The sequence below is a fragment of the Carlito syrichta genome, unplaced genomic scaffold (assembly GCF_000164805.1).
Source record: "Carlito syrichta isolate Samal-C Ts95f unplaced genomic scaffold, Tarsius_syrichta-2.0.1 Scaffold303211, whole genome shotgun sequence".
Lineage (NCBI taxonomy): Eukaryota > Metazoa > Chordata > Mammalia > Primates > Tarsiidae > Carlito > Carlito syrichta.
Window position 1 is genome coordinate 224,332 of NW_007247307.1, and position 15,545 is coordinate 239,876.

Genomic DNA, 15,545 nt, shown 5'->3' on the forward strand with positions numbered 1-15,545 from the left:
CAATAGACCATACAGTCCAATGAGCAAGGTTGACCAACCAGTTCATTATTTTAAATTCAGTATTTTCTTGTTAGAGCAAATCTTGATTGTATTAATAGGATTAAAGATACTGACAATCAAAGATACCACTGCTTTATCTGTGGCCAAATCAAGCCACATAATAGTGGTTCTGTTGTGGTAAAAAAGGGTAAATAATTATAATTTGGATTAGCCCAGTTGTGACAAAAATACTTTACTCCCAGTATAAATGAATGAACACAGCTCTTGAGCTCAATAGAGCCATTTTTAATACTTCCTTAGTAACAGAGACAAAATAGGGTGAAATGTAACCCTTGATAAGATATCATGTGCAACAACTTTTATAATTTTTGTTTTTATACCCTCTTTCATAGGCTGCCTTAGGTATTGCACACCTGATTGTTATGGCCATGGAAAAAGAAGGTTTACCAAAGGAGAAAGCCATCAAAAAGATATGGCTGGTTGACTCAAAAGGATTGATAGTTAAGGTAAGCATTTGTGGTTTTTAGCCAGAATAAAAATCAGTATGCCTTTCTATGTGACCATCTCATTTCAAATATTACTTCTGTATCTACCACCTCTCTTTACACTATGTAAAAGAGTAGCCTTTGAACACGAATGGTCATGTTGTACAGTGGTACTGATACTCTTCTGAATAGGGAAGAAAACTTCCATCTGCAATGTAAGCAGGTGCTTTACAATTCTGTGGATTGCCAGCCTACTTGAGTTAGTTTAGTTATCAGTTTGGCAGTTTTATACTGAGTCAGAGTCTCACTGTCATCCAGGCTGGAGTTCAGTGACATGATCATGGCTACCACAGCCTCGATCTGCTGGACTTAGGCGATCCTTCCACTTCAGCTTTTCAAGCAGGTAGGACTACCGTGTACAGCCCCATGCCCAGCTCATGTTTTAGTTTATTGTAGAGATGAGGTCTTGCCATTTTGCCCAGACTGATCTTGAACTCCTGGACTCAGGCACTCTTCCCACTTTGGCCTCCCAAAGTGCTGGGGTTACAGGCATGAGCCACTGTGTCCAGTCAATATGTTTGTTTTTTAAAATTCATATACATAGACAAATTTTGCCTTAAATGAAGAAAAAGTATATGCATAATTTTTTGTAGTAAATATGTATAAAGGCAGAGATTTTCAGTATAGATCTCTTGGCTTAAAAAAAAGCTATTGCATTGACGAGTTAGCATAACTATACACTGTCGTCATATGACATGTGGTTATGAAATAAGAACATGTACTGAATAAAATTGGCTATGATCAGGCATCGTTCTAGATTTTGGCGACACAGTAAGTCCCTTGATCTCAGGAAGCTCACAGCCTAGCGTGAAAAACTCAAACAAGTCACGAGTAACAGAACTATGAAACTTACATTTTTTAACATGTTGCCATAAAAATATGTTCATGGTGCTGGGCACACTGGAGATTATGCTCCCAACTGCCCTAAAGAGAAGATCCTGAGGCAAGGTGTCTCTCTCTCTTTTTTTTTGTATCCTCCCATACTGTGCTTTATTTTATTCTGTGAAAATAAGTCTTATTATAAAACAGAGTGAAATCCAGAAACCAAACACCAAACTCTCTAGCAAAACAAGACCCTGTAATGTATACAGTCATTGCTAATGGGACAGGCAAGGTGTCTCTTAAGCTAACGTGGAGAGGAAGAGTTGAGAGTTTATCTGGAGTCTCCATGGGTATCTTAAATTTCCTGTATTCAAAACTGAAAGTATGGTGGCTGTTCACTGAAGGGTCCTGATCAAAGCTAAGTATCATGTCTTTTGTGTCTTTATATCTTTAAAGTTCTCCACAGTAGGTAGTACATACTTGACAGCCAATATTTTGTTAATACTGAGTTAATGAATGAATGACTTTCCAGAAGAAAAACCTGGCTTCCCCAGCATTGCAAAAGAAAATATTTTGGTATAAGAGACTTTTAAGGATTAGGTCTAAAAGGAAGGAGGTGACAGGTGACGAAGGACTTTCCTGAAGATGAGTAATTGAAGAAACTTGTGCAGGGGGCTTGCCACTTCAGTCACTCTTGTGGCATTATGGAGGAGGGATTGAAATGAGGGGAAACCGAGGAAAGGAAACTAGTTACAAAACTGTTGCCATGATCCATGTAAACATTAATTGGGGCATGGCCATGGAGAGGAATAAAAGAAGCTTAATTCAGTAGATGGTTAGGAAATAGGATTGGCATACTTAGTGCTGAGTAAATATTGAAGGAGGAATGGAGCAGAGTAGGGGAAGGAGTCTGGCTGGACCCCTTGGGTCTCTAGGCAAGGAGTGCTGCCATTCATGTAGAAAAAAGAATAAAGAACAGACCAGCTTCAGGGAGGTAACGATCAACTTCACTTAGAACAAGTTTAAAGTGCCCAAAAGTGCCCACGGAGACAGCAGAGATGTCTCCTGGGTGATTGAAGATATGAGACTGACACTCAGGATGAGGGTCTAGGCTAGGGCTAGGGGTGTGGAGGTCATCAGCAGGTAGATAGTTAGAGCTGTGGGAAAGCTGCACAAAGTGTGTTGTTCTTAAGCAGTAAGATATTCAGTGATCCAAGAAAGTGGAAGTCTGTGACTGTGGCTTTATTTTGTGGTTTCTAATGACATTCTTACTTGAAATCTGGGTAAAAATATATAGATTTAGCATCTTAAATAATTTTGGCATATTTACTGAGTGGAGACTCCAAAAACCATGGATCATAATACTTGGAATAACTGTGAAGTTGTCAGCTAGACTCAGTCAGTCACTATTACTGCATGTCTTTTACTTGCCAACATAATGAAGCTCATATATTCTGCTTTGCACGATAAAGTTACATTTTAAAAAGTTGTTATATATTTAATAGTGTGTGCACTATTTAATGTAAAAGATACATATTAACTTTCAAACTTTCCTTTCATGCTTTTAAATGGTCAAAATTCATATAATGACGTTTGTTGCAGAACTAATAAATCTTAGAATAACTACTAAATTAGTACAGTATTGTTTTCAAATTTACATGATTACTTTGTGTTTGTTCCCTTTAATCCTTAGTGCTTTTACAACATCTCCTGAGGACCAATACTAATAATTTTATTAATTTGTAATATAATTGTTTATAATATATAAAAATAGCATAAAGTTTAAATGAAAAATTTTATTGGTGAGGCTTCACTTTTTAAGGCATAAAGCCCAAAATTAAAAAGTAAACTGTGAAGCCGGGCTCGGTGGCTCAGCTTGTAATCCCGCGCCTTTGGGAGGCTTTGGATTGCCTGAGCCCGCGGGTTCGAGACCCGCCTGGGCAGCGAGACCTCATCTCTACAATAAATCAAAAAATCAGCTGGGCGTGGTAGTGCATGCCTGTAATTCCGGCTACTCGGAAGGCTGAGGCGGAAGGATCGCCGGAGCCCAGCAGGTCGAGGCTGCGGTGGCCGGGAGCGGCCACTGCACTCCAGTCTGGGTGACAGAGTGAGACTCCAACTCAAAAAAAAAAAAGTAAACTGTGAAGCCAACTCATCTTTGAAATGATCAGACTATAGATAGCTGTTTTTCTGGCATGCTTTTTCTGTTCTCATTTTCAACATTACAGCTCTGACATTTTCCATCGTTTACCTTATATCCACATGTACAATGGAAGTTTATGCTATAGATGATCAGCACTTTATTTTATTTTATGTTATTTGTGAGGCAGGGCCTTTCTGTTGTGCAGGGCGGAGTGGCATGATCATGGCTCAGTGTGTCCTTGAACTCCTCCCAGGCTCAAGTGATCCTCCCACCTCAGCCTCCTGAGTGACTGGTGCTGCAGGTGTGCACTACCAGGCTCAGCTGAGTTTTAAAAATTTTTGGTAGCGATGGAGTCTTGCTATGTTGCTGGTCTCAAGCTCCTGACCTCAAGCAGTCCTCCCACCTTGGCCTCCCAAAGTGCTGGGATTACAGGTGTGAGCTACCACTCCAGGCCAGAATATCAGTATTTTAAACAACTCATCAATATCAGTAACATTTATTAAAATCAATTATTTGATCACTGTTAACACACAAATATCTTACTTGAGTATTTTGTAGTGAGAAACAGTTAATATATTAATTTGTTAACTAACATTAATACATTTTAATGTAAACAAGCCAATACTTAGTACAAAAAAATCCTTCAAAAGTAAAAGTTAGAGTGAGAATAAAAACAGTAAAGAGAGGATGAAAAAGAATTGCCAGCACATCTAGTGTTTGCATTTCGCAATGATGACTTGGAATATTTTCAGGAAGAGCAAGAAGCCACAAAACAAACCAACCGAGAGTTAATCTAGTCCTTAAATAAATACATGTTGGTTTTCAGTGATAAACAAAATGAGTGCTAAGACAGAACATTCAGAGCAAAAAGTAGGATATTAACACATATGAGGGATAGACTTTATCTAACCCAGAATAAGACTGTAGACTGGCTTGAATTTTGTTTTAAATAATTTCACTTTACTGTATTTTTAAATTTATAGTTAAACATTTAGCTCCTGTAGAAAAACATAGTTAATATGGGTAGATTGTATATTAGAAAGATAGTTTTAACAATTATTTCTTTCCTGAGACTGTAACCTTTAGATCTAGGGCTTGAAACTCCAGGCTGTATAGACAATGCTTTCCTTTTCTCTGCTGTTTTTTCAGCTTTTCAGACAGTAGTGTTGCCACCAACTTGAATAATAGTTAATACATTTCATACACTGTGGTTTGAAAAAATTATTCTAACTCCCAAGAGGTTTTGTAGCTTGATCATTTTCTCCCTCTTTTTCATTTCATATGGAGTGTGAGCAATGCTTCTGTAGACATTAAAAAGAACAGGAGCCAGAGATTATATGCCTAAGTCTTATAGACAGAAAATTATGAGCATTGATTTTTAACATCCAAAACTAAATACTGATGGAGTTCACCATCTACTGTCTTAAATTACAACCATTTTATACCCCCGGCTATACATTTGTCACATAATTTATCTTTGTTTAATGTGTCCTGAGATAATGAACATAGTTCTGGAATCTTTTGCAAGCGCACATACCTACTGTGCAGCTATTGCAGTGAAATGCTACTGACCGTGTGCTGAGAAGGCTCCGTCTGCAGATTCAACTCTGATTAACTGGTGGTGACTTGACAGCAAAAACAGGCCAGTATAATGGGGTCAGTAGTCCAAGTAGGCATGGGGTCAAGATAGGCACTGTGGGAGAGTTCTTCGAGTGTCTGTGTGAAGAAAGGAACCCATATCTAACAGGGCACTCTATACCATTTACTTATATCATCTCTGGACTGTAGAATGATAACCCCAAATCTTGGCAACCTTTGCCACATATCCTCTTCCCTGTCCCTACCACAAAATACGCGCTTTTGGAAAAGGTAGTAATTCAGTCTGGTGTTAGCTTTTACCCTATACTAAGAATCATCACAAAAAATGGGGTAGGGATGATTGAAGAAGTGATATCACAAAGAAAGTCCCAACTATCTCTGATATGATATATTTGGTTAATTACAGACTCTTTTTAAAAAAGAGAAAGAGAGACAAAAGTAAGTAAGAGGTACCACTTGCACTTTGCCAAAAGAAGGCAAAAGACATTTCAGCAAAGGACCATGGAAAGGGAGAATGAAGGGAAAGAAATCTACTCCCTCCATAGCTAACTGAAGTTATTGGCATAAAGAATATGTATTCTAGAAAATAGAATTCCAAAGGTAAAGGCAGTTGCCTCAGTATCACTGGATTTAGAGAAGGGTGTCACATCCCAATGGTATCTTTCATCTAAACTAGATCACTCAATCAGCCTTGACAGTGGCAGATAAAATATTTGGGAGACCTTTATTTTTTTGTCTTTTGATTCTTTCGTTTTTGTCAAGTAGAGCCCGTCAGTAATGCTATACCACCGTTTCATGATTCCTGGCCCCTTTCTTGGGATTATCTCAGCATTTCTAAGCCTGTGGGTAATTTATATTTCTTAGTCAACGTTAATGTCTTCTGGCCAAATTCTGGCTTCAGTGGCTAGGAGCTACCAGTGGGTATAGGATGATGAACAAATTAAGATGTTTATGATTAAGCATGCATCTTTTTTTCCACATGATATTAATGTTGTCTTTATGATTTGCTCTTTATTCTAGAGAACTTTAGACTACATTGAATATTTTTCATTGTATCTCAGGGTTGCCAGCCAGAAAAAAAGTGTTAGAGCTTTGTGACTGCCAATTTTTATTATTCTGTAGCTTTTCTTCTTTAGATTCACCATTTTATACTTATTTGAAAACATGTCACATTCCTTTTAAAATTACATCTGGTAGAGATAGTTTGGTAGATCACTTAGTATAGTGATTCTCAAAACTGGCTAATCATTTCTGATCATCTGGGAAGCTCTTAAAAGAATGCACATAGGAATTAGGACTGTATCCTGGAATCAAATTAACTTTGGAAGCTCAGTAATCTTTTTTTTCACAGATGACTTTGGTGCTTTGAAAGGCACAAGTTTGGCTCATTCTCACTAGCATTGCCATAATCACCAGTCCAAACCATTTTAGGGACGGAGAAACCAAGATCACTGGAAGTGTCGAAGGCCTTGCCCAAGGTCATGTAGCACGTGGAAGAACCTAAAAGACTGCTCTCCTGAGTGTTAGTCCTGCATACTGTTTCCAGCACTTGTAGATGGCATTTTCTGTGACTGTGGAGCTTTTCGTTATTTTTGTGACTATCATGAAACGTTTTTAGAAATCACCTAAATTTATTTACTGTTAGCTGTTAGAATGCATTCTGCTACTAGCCAACAAAATTTATCACAGACTCTTGATGTATTGACAACAGTCAACAGTGATAAGGACAACACTATAAAATACATTTTAAAAATTTTTATTTGCTATTTTGGATAATCTGGGACATTACATATTTGGAAGCTTTGCAGTAAGAAAATGGGGATTATGTCTTTCCCGCTTTCAGGTTATTTAGCATCTTTAAAATTCATTTTACATGTGATGGGCAGGTCCACATTCTATCAACAGACTCTTCTCTTGTTTGTATGCAGCTTTGAGCAGCAGTCTGTATTTGGTTATTTCAGCTGTGAACAAAATCATCTCTAAGATGTCTACTCTTATTCTAGTTTTATTTTCTTGTGTGGCTGCTTCTTGGTTTGGCAAGCTCATGAAAAGGAATATATTTCTGTTTTCATGGAGATCATATGCAAATTTATTTTAAACTATATACCAGAAGTAGTTTGGATATGTTTTCATTGTCATGTTGTTTTTCAGTTGTGACTGGCCAAGAGTTGGTTGTTTTCTCAGACTGAGAACACTCACTGAGCTGCTTTCAGCAAGCCTTCACTGGAAGCTTCTAATTCTTCTATTTCATTATGTGGGTCATGCTGTTTTACCATGGGTTGTGTGGAATCTTATTGTTTGGTGAACCCAGGCATTTTTTAAAATAAAAAAATTCAGTATTTTATTTTCCCCTTAAGCCATGTTTGCTGTTTTCTATGCCTATTCTGTTAATAATCCTGAAAATCTTATAAACGTTCTTTTCTCTCATGATCATTTTGGTGGGTTTTCTGCCTTCTGTTTCAAAGTAAGCCATGAGGTAAAGATTAATTGTATTATTTTACTGCTATTTAAAAATAAAACATGATACTGGAATACATTAATAGAACACTGAAAGCAAAATTCTTGACCATATTCAATATTGGGTATTCCTTTGATGGAGTACAGTTTTTTCAGTTCTGTAGTATTTATTCAGTCTGAGAGTTCAGACTGAAGCCGCCATATTGATTACAGGAAAGAAAGATGGGCTCGTGAGAACAGATTAAGGTTCCTTATTTGGGAAAGGAGAAGATAGATGTGTCATCAAATACACAGATTATTAAAGAGCAGTAGCACAAAGTTGAATAAAAAGAAATGGAATTAAATTACAGTAAGCATAAATTTGGTTGGAAACAAAGAATTTCCTAGACACACAGAAATGGTAGAATTTACATTACTGCAAATCTTTAAAAATTATATAGACATGTTCTTGGTGTTAATAGTTTGATTACTGGCTTTTCTGGAAGAAAAGGGCTTGTCAAAGGAAAGTCTCAGATTTCTGAGTCTGTTTTCAAATAACTAAAATGAAGGACCTAAGTTTGGGTTAAACTGTTGTACAAGGAGACCCCAAAGTATTAACTTAAAACCAGACAAAGTATTTTTCTTTGTCATCTAACAGTGTAGAGGCAGGGAGACCAGGGCCTTAGGTTGTGCTCGCCATCCATCCCTGGGGACAAAGAAGCTTCTCCGTCTCCACCATCCTCCAGTCAGCTGAGGGCAGTGGGGAAGGGACTGGGGTTGACGTGCCTCATTTCTTTCATAGCCCGAAAGTTGCACACGTCACTTCCATCCCATCCTGGTGTCCAGAAGGTAGTCTCATGCCACTTCAAGCTGCAAAGAGGCTGAGAAACATGTTTCCACTTGGGTAGCCATGAGGCCAGCTAAAACTGGGAAATATTATTGCTAGAAGGAAGATAATAGAAATAAATAAATTGTGGAAAAAAAGGAAAGAATGAATATTGGTGAAAAGTGAGAATTCTCTGCCACAGTGTGAAAGGAGTTTCAGTATTTGGACATCAATGTATGTGGCATATTAAGATAATTAGTAAATTTATTGGGTTGTATTTGCATCATATTTACATTTAGTCAGGTAGAAAGTCAAAGAGACCAGTAGGGAAGCCCTGTGAGTCATTCAGTCATGCATTTTTCCAACAGGCCTCAGGATTATTATATAATGTTTCATTGAGATGACTTTAGCTAGTTTGGAGTAGGTGTATAATTATCTTGGCATCTTTTCTCTCTGTCAGGGAACCAAGCATACATTAGGCAAGTTCCCTTGTCTGTGAAAACATACTGAAAGCAAATCTAAGCTTTTGAAGACGTAAGCTTCACACAGGCTTCCAGGAGCAGCTCTTGCAACGCAGATCCACATCAGCAAGGGAGCTTCTGTTGCTACTGCTGTTGCTGCTGACTTGAGAGTCAGTGTTTCAGTCACAAACGGGAAAACCACCAGACATGGTAGCTGTCCCCACCCTGACTTAGCCCCCACCTGCTGGTGGTATACTAGACCCTAGAGGCTGCCATGTCTGCCACCACCATAAGCTTCCTGATGAGCCACCTGGTCACCATGATGCCCAGCTCTCCTGTAACAGGCTGTAGGGGTACATCCGCTTGGTGGATAACATGTTTAATGCAGAAATTCTAGCTGCAAGAGGGCCTGGGGAATATTGTTTAGCCTTTTAGCGTTAAGTCATGCTAGATGCAGTTTGGAGTTCTGTGGTATTTGTCACGAAGGGCCTCATATAACTGTATTAGTCTAGTTTCTTGCCTTTACAATATGTGCATTTCTGGGAAAGAGTAAAAAGCCAAAACTGTATAATGTTTTGTTTAGAATGCTTGAAGCTGAAAACTATTATTCCCAGGAAATATGCCTCCTCTTCAAACCAACTTTGTTTTGTACTTCTAGAAGTTTCACTGTATAAGAATCAAAATAGTCATGAATTTTAGCTTGCACTACTTCCAGAAGTAGTTTGGAAATAATTTTGATAGTTAAAAACAGTAACTGTCAAATAGTTCCAAATTTCTATTCCTATCCATGCCAGAATTGCTCTTTTCTTTGAATAATGCAAGATAATTTTTTTTTTTTTTTTTTTTTTTGAGTTGGAGTCTCACTCTGTCGCCCAGACTGGGGTGCAGTGGCCGCTTCCGGCCACCGCAGCCTCAACCTGCTGGGCTCCGGCAATCCTTCCGCCTCAGCCTTCTAAGTAGCCGGAATTACAGGCATGCACTACCACGCCCGGTTGATTTTTTTTTGATTTATTGTAGAGATGAGGTCTCGCTGCCCAGGCAGGTCTCGAACATGCGGGCTCAGGCAATCCACTCACCTCAGCCTCCCAAAGGCGTGGAATTACAGGCTGAGCCACCGAGCCCGGCTTGCAAGATTATTTTTGCCAAACAATGAAGGCAGTGATAAAGGCACTGAGGTAGCGCATAGATTACAAAAACATCTTTTCCTTAAAACTTTTTTGGGAAAGGAACCTCGTACTCCAAAGCAACAGACAGAAACAACATCGTGTCTTAAAAGGTTGGAATAGATAGTAAAAATTAAAATTAGCTCTGTATCAGTTAGCTGTTATCAACAACTACAAAATTTCAGTGACATACAACAATAATTATTTGTCACTTGTCTTTGGGTCAGATGGGACAGCTCTGATTATGTTGGTTGGGTGGCTTTCAGCTACAGGTTAGGTCCACATCTGCATTCCAAGGTTCTCATCCTCCTTGGACCAGCAGGCTGGCCAGGTCTGTCCACTTCCAAAGTGACGGCAAAGCTACAAGACAGCAAGCAGAAATACAAGTTCGTCTTAAGGCCTGAGCTTAAAACCGGCCTACTCTCATTTCAGCCCACATTTTATTGAACACAGCAAGCCACATGTTCAAGGCCAAAGACAAGGGGGAGGAACGTATGCTCTGCCCTTTTAATAGTAGAAACTGCAAAGTTTTGGCAAAGAACATCAACTGGAAGGGGATGATGAGGAGTTGGGGGCCACTGGAATCTACCATTTCCTCTAAATCAAAGTCTGTTTCTCAAAAAGTATTTGAGGAGAACACTTTCATACCTCAGATACCTCTGCTTTGTGTGTGTGTGTACGTGTGTGACTAACAAATTATCATTAGTCTTAGCCGCTTACACATGGCAGGATGATGCTTATTTAATCTCTGTGATTTAGACATGCAAATGATGCAAATTTCCCAGCTGTCAGGCTAAGAGAAGTGAGGATGAGGGCACCCTGCAGGGGTCGTCCTCCCCTTACCACAAACTTGGTGAGAATCGTGACATCTCAGTATGGTCACAGACCTTTAAGACATCATTAAAAGGCAGTCTTAAAAATCTTGTCTCTTAAACACAAAAGAAGTGTTGGTGAATATGTAGTGTTTACTCACAAACTCAGTCTAGGTTTATACCAGCTATTTGTTCTTTGGGATCTATGAGTAATGTAATGCTTCTCGATGAAAGAAACTGGATTATATTATTTTTCTTGACTTTTTCTTTAATAAGCATGCTGACCAAGAATATGAATTAGGGGGCACATAACATCAATAAGGGAACCTGATCCTAAGCTGGGAGAATTGAGGACCAGTGGGAGGCCTGGACTTCACTTAAACGTCAGTGACTTGTATACCTAACCCTGAATTGCACTCTACATCTTTGAAATCATAAAAAATAAAATCATAAAAAAAGAATTCATAATATTCAACTTAATATTACTAAAAACTAGAGTGTTTTCTGCTGACGTGAATATGAAACAGCTTCAAATCTGATTCTGAATGAATTGTATAAGATTTTTATTTATCACATCGCAGATGTAGTATATTTTGATGTCCAGGGAGAAAAGGTAACATAATAACCCTTTGGAACCCAGAAATAACTAATGGTGAATTCTGTTTTAAGAATGCCATCCAAACTAATGTCCCGCTCATAATGGAAAACAGTGGCACAGAAGTAGCGCTTTGCAGCAGACTAGGAGAAAATACACCCAAATTATAAGTGTTGAAATCGTGATTTGTTTCTTCTCCACAATAATTTTAATTAGAATGACAACTAGCATTAAGTTCTTGTTATAAAGCAGTCACAGTCCTAAGTGCTGTACATCTATTACATTTCATTTAACACACAAACAGACTGATGAGGCAGAACGCCTCATCAGTCTGTTATTTTTATTTACAGATGAGAAGACAAGCATAAAGAGGTTTATATGTTTCAGATTTTCTATAATGCACTGTTTGCTTTTAAAAAAAACTTTAAGCCACCAGGCACAGTGGCTTAAGGCCAGGCAAGGCGAAGAGTACCTGTATTCCCCTTGACTTGGGAGGCTGAGGCTGGAGAATCACTTAAGTTCAGAAGTTTGAGACCAACCCAGGCAACACAGTGAGATCCTCACCTCTAAAAACATTTTTAAAAAATTAGCTGGGCATGTTGGCACGTGCCTGTAGTAGCAGCTGCTCTGGAGACTGAAGTGGGAGGATCCCTTGGTCCCAGGAGTTCGAGGCTGCAGTGAGCTATGATCTTGCCACTCTACTCCAAGCAGCATGAGACTCTGACTCAAAAATAAAAAAATAATAATGAAAATAGAATGATGGGGTCAAGTGCAGTGGCTTATGCCTGTAATCCCAGCACTTTAGAAGACCAATGTGGGAGGATTGCTTGAGGCCTAGGAGTTCAAGACTACCCTGGGCAATACAGTAAGACCTCATCTCTACCAAAAAAAAAAAAAAAAAATTAGCCAGGCATTGTGATGAATACCAGTGTTCCCAGCTACAAGGTAGGCTGGAGTGGGGAAATTCCTTGAGCCCAGGAAGCTGAGGCTGCCATGAGCCGTGATCGTGCCACTGCACTCCAGCCTGGGTGACAGAATGAGACTCTGACTTAAAAACACACACACACACACACACACACACACACACACACACACAAACCCTTTTAAAGCAAGAAAACTGTGCCATCTTCAGGATTAACCATTTGCAAACAATCTGACATACTATCTGTAAACCTTTTTGTCCAAGGTGGTTCTGTGCTATACTGGAAAGATTTTGAATGCCATGAATCTCTTGCCTTAATATCTCGGAGCCTCTGTTTCCACATATGTAAAGTGACACTAGTTATGCTTGTCCTTCTCAAGATTGTGCAGGGGGCCAAATGAAATAGGTGAAAACAACTTATTAGTTATCAATTACCATATAAGCTAGGTAGTGATGTATTATGTAGTTAAATCTTAAAACTTTGTAGCTAGACTATTATAATTAGATGCTTGTTAGATAACACATGGCACATTCATCATCAAAACATTAAAAGCGAAAACATATAAAGCTAGTACTTATTCAGAAAGTCTGACGAACAGTGGTGCAAATATGGCTTCCGGCTCCATACTCAGTTGACAGTAATGGGCTGGTGGTGCTGCACCTGCAGCCAGCTCTGGGTCCTGAGGCCCTGTTGTAGAACACGGATGGTGTGTCACAAGCCATGTTGTTTGAATGGTAGTTTGCACTGCCATTTGCTAATGCCGTTTTCTCACAAATGCCTGTTGAAGTAGGATTTTTAATGTTACCTAGTTAAATAAGGGGACGTTTGTTTTGTTCGTGGTTGTGTCTCTATCGCCTAGAACATTGTCCGACATGTAAGTATTTGCTGAAAGAATGAATGGCACAGTGCTCTGGCGGTTGAAGAAGAGGCTTTAAGAATAGCTGTGACACAGTCCATGAAGGTGTTGGGCATAAGTACTGGTCACGTATGTATATGCGTGTGTGTGTATAAAATATTCTGGAGCCTCTTTGACCCACACACATTTGGCAGACTTGTAATCTTTTCTTATTTGCTTTACTCAGGGACGTGCTTCCTTAACACGAGAGAAAGAGGAGTTTGCCCATGAACATGAAGAAATGAAGAACCTAGAAGCCATTGTCCAAAAAATAAAACCAACTGCCCTCATAGGTGAACTTTTTTATCCACCCTCTCTTATTCCCCTATCCCCTGATTTTTATCTGATTGGTTTTCTTACTCACCAATTTCTAAAGAATAATCAACTTTTTTGAAATTCTAACCCTTGGAATCAAAAAACAAAACTAGACATTAACTCAAGCAACAGGACCCTATAGAGACCTAGATTTGTGACTTCAGTCCTGTCTTCTTTCTCTTACTGATCCGAGCTAACTGCTAATACCTGACATGCTCAGTACTTTCTCTGGTCGATTACTTTGGATAGACAGTGGTTCTCAGGTGGGAGAGACCTTGCCCCTAGGAACATTTGGCCACATCTGGAGAAGTTTTGAGTCCTCTTTAGCCGGAGGGGGTTTGGACTGGAGGGAGGGGCTGCCACCTCTAGCAGGTAAAGGCCAGGATGCTGCTGAATATCCTGTGATGTGTAGGACAGTCCCTGCAACTAGTTACCCAGCCCAGAATGTCAGCGATGCTGAGGTTGAGATGCACTAAACTAAATCAAAACCTCTTGGAAGACAGGGATCACATCTTGATTATCTCTATGTCTCTCATAGTACTTAACACAGTACTTACACATCACGTGTGTAATGTAGGGTATTTAATACAGTCAAATTTAAAGTGGTTAAAAAAAAGAAAAACCTCAAAGTTGTAAAACTTTATCCATTATTTTGTATGTATGTAATCTTGATTTTTTACTTTGTATCATACTCCAACCCTGAAAACTCTTGTGAAACAGATGAATATATTGATAATAATGATGATAACTATAATAAAACAACCCTTACTCCTTGACAAGAACTTTACTTAGCATTTAGTATTGTTTTTACAAAATATGTTGTCAGTAATCTTACTGTTTTTCATTTCCATTATGCTAATTGTTTTACTCTTCTGTTAAAGTTATTTCATGAGTAGTAATTCAGTTTTGCAGTTGAATCAGTCTTGTGTTAGCCTTGGTTTATAAAACATATTTGCATTGCAGCCTGACAGACTGAAATATACTCACAGAGTATATATATAGGACACATTTTAATTTTCTGATACAAATGCCTATAGTCAAAATTCCAAGTGATTAGTTACTAATTCAACATATTATGAATTAAACATTATCTTTCATTTTTATGGATACATGTAGATTTGTAACCCTAAAGACTGCAGAGATTGTTGGCATTAACAGATGTATCTCTTTGTGTTATAATACTTTTAATAAGAGTACTCTATATAGTATTTTGTTTGGGATCTATTGGAAAATGACGTGGTATGTACTATAGTTTTTGCGTATGGGCCTCCTAGATGAATTAACCTATGATGAATTAACCTGTGATGGTCCTAATCACCAGTTCCTAATTTTTCCATTAGGAGTTGCTGCAATCGGTGGTGCATTCTCAGAACAAATTCTCAAAGATATGGCTGCCTTCAATGAACGGCCTATTATTTTTGCTTTGAGCAATCCGACCAGCAAAGCAGAATGTTCTGCAGAGCAGTGCTATAAAGTAACTAAGGTAAAGTAAAAGTGTAACTGATATTTTAATAATCAAATTTTGATTTTAATTATAGAGAGGCCTAGGGTATCTAAGGTGGTTACCATTTAACCTTCAAGAATTATATAACCAAGAATGAAAGAAAAGTGAACAAGTTGGGGGATAAGAAGTATTTCTCTTTCTAGAATGTTGTTGTGTACATCCTCTTCTTCAATAAAATAAACTTGGTAACGTTGTAGTGATAATTTTCTTCAAGTGATTTGGAAGTATCTAAGATTTAAAATAGAAAGTAAGAAAGGTTGGTTCTAGAAGCTGATGAAAATAGCTTTTAACTAGCTATTCCCAAACATTGAAGCATACAGTATAAAACCACAGGCTTATTTTTGCTTTGCTAAATCCTGGGTTTGGATTTTGATGCCATGGGTGGAACATTTGGGCAGCTATCTTGACATTCAGCCAGGTTGGGATAGGAGTCTTCAATACTTCAGTACTTTACTGTTTCAAAAAAGTGACTTATTTTATACTATTTTATACATAATATATTTGAC

The 15,545-nt window shown here is 38.4% G+C and overlaps 1 protein-coding gene across 1 annotated transcript in view; it reads left to right on the forward strand.

The window, feature by feature from the left end:
* ME1 (malic enzyme 1) overlaps positions 1–15,545 on the forward strand; it is a 176,713-nt gene that overhangs the window by 145,023 nt on the left and 16,145 nt on the right. The window contains exons 8-10 of the mRNA XM_008058099.2: positions 393–506; positions 13,408–13,513; positions 14,876–15,018. Of these exons, the coding sequence (XP_008056290.1) occupies positions 393–506; positions 13,408–13,513; positions 14,876–15,018 (363 nt within the window). The remainder of the gene's footprint in view (positions 1–392; positions 507–13,407; positions 13,514–14,875; positions 15,019–15,545) is intronic.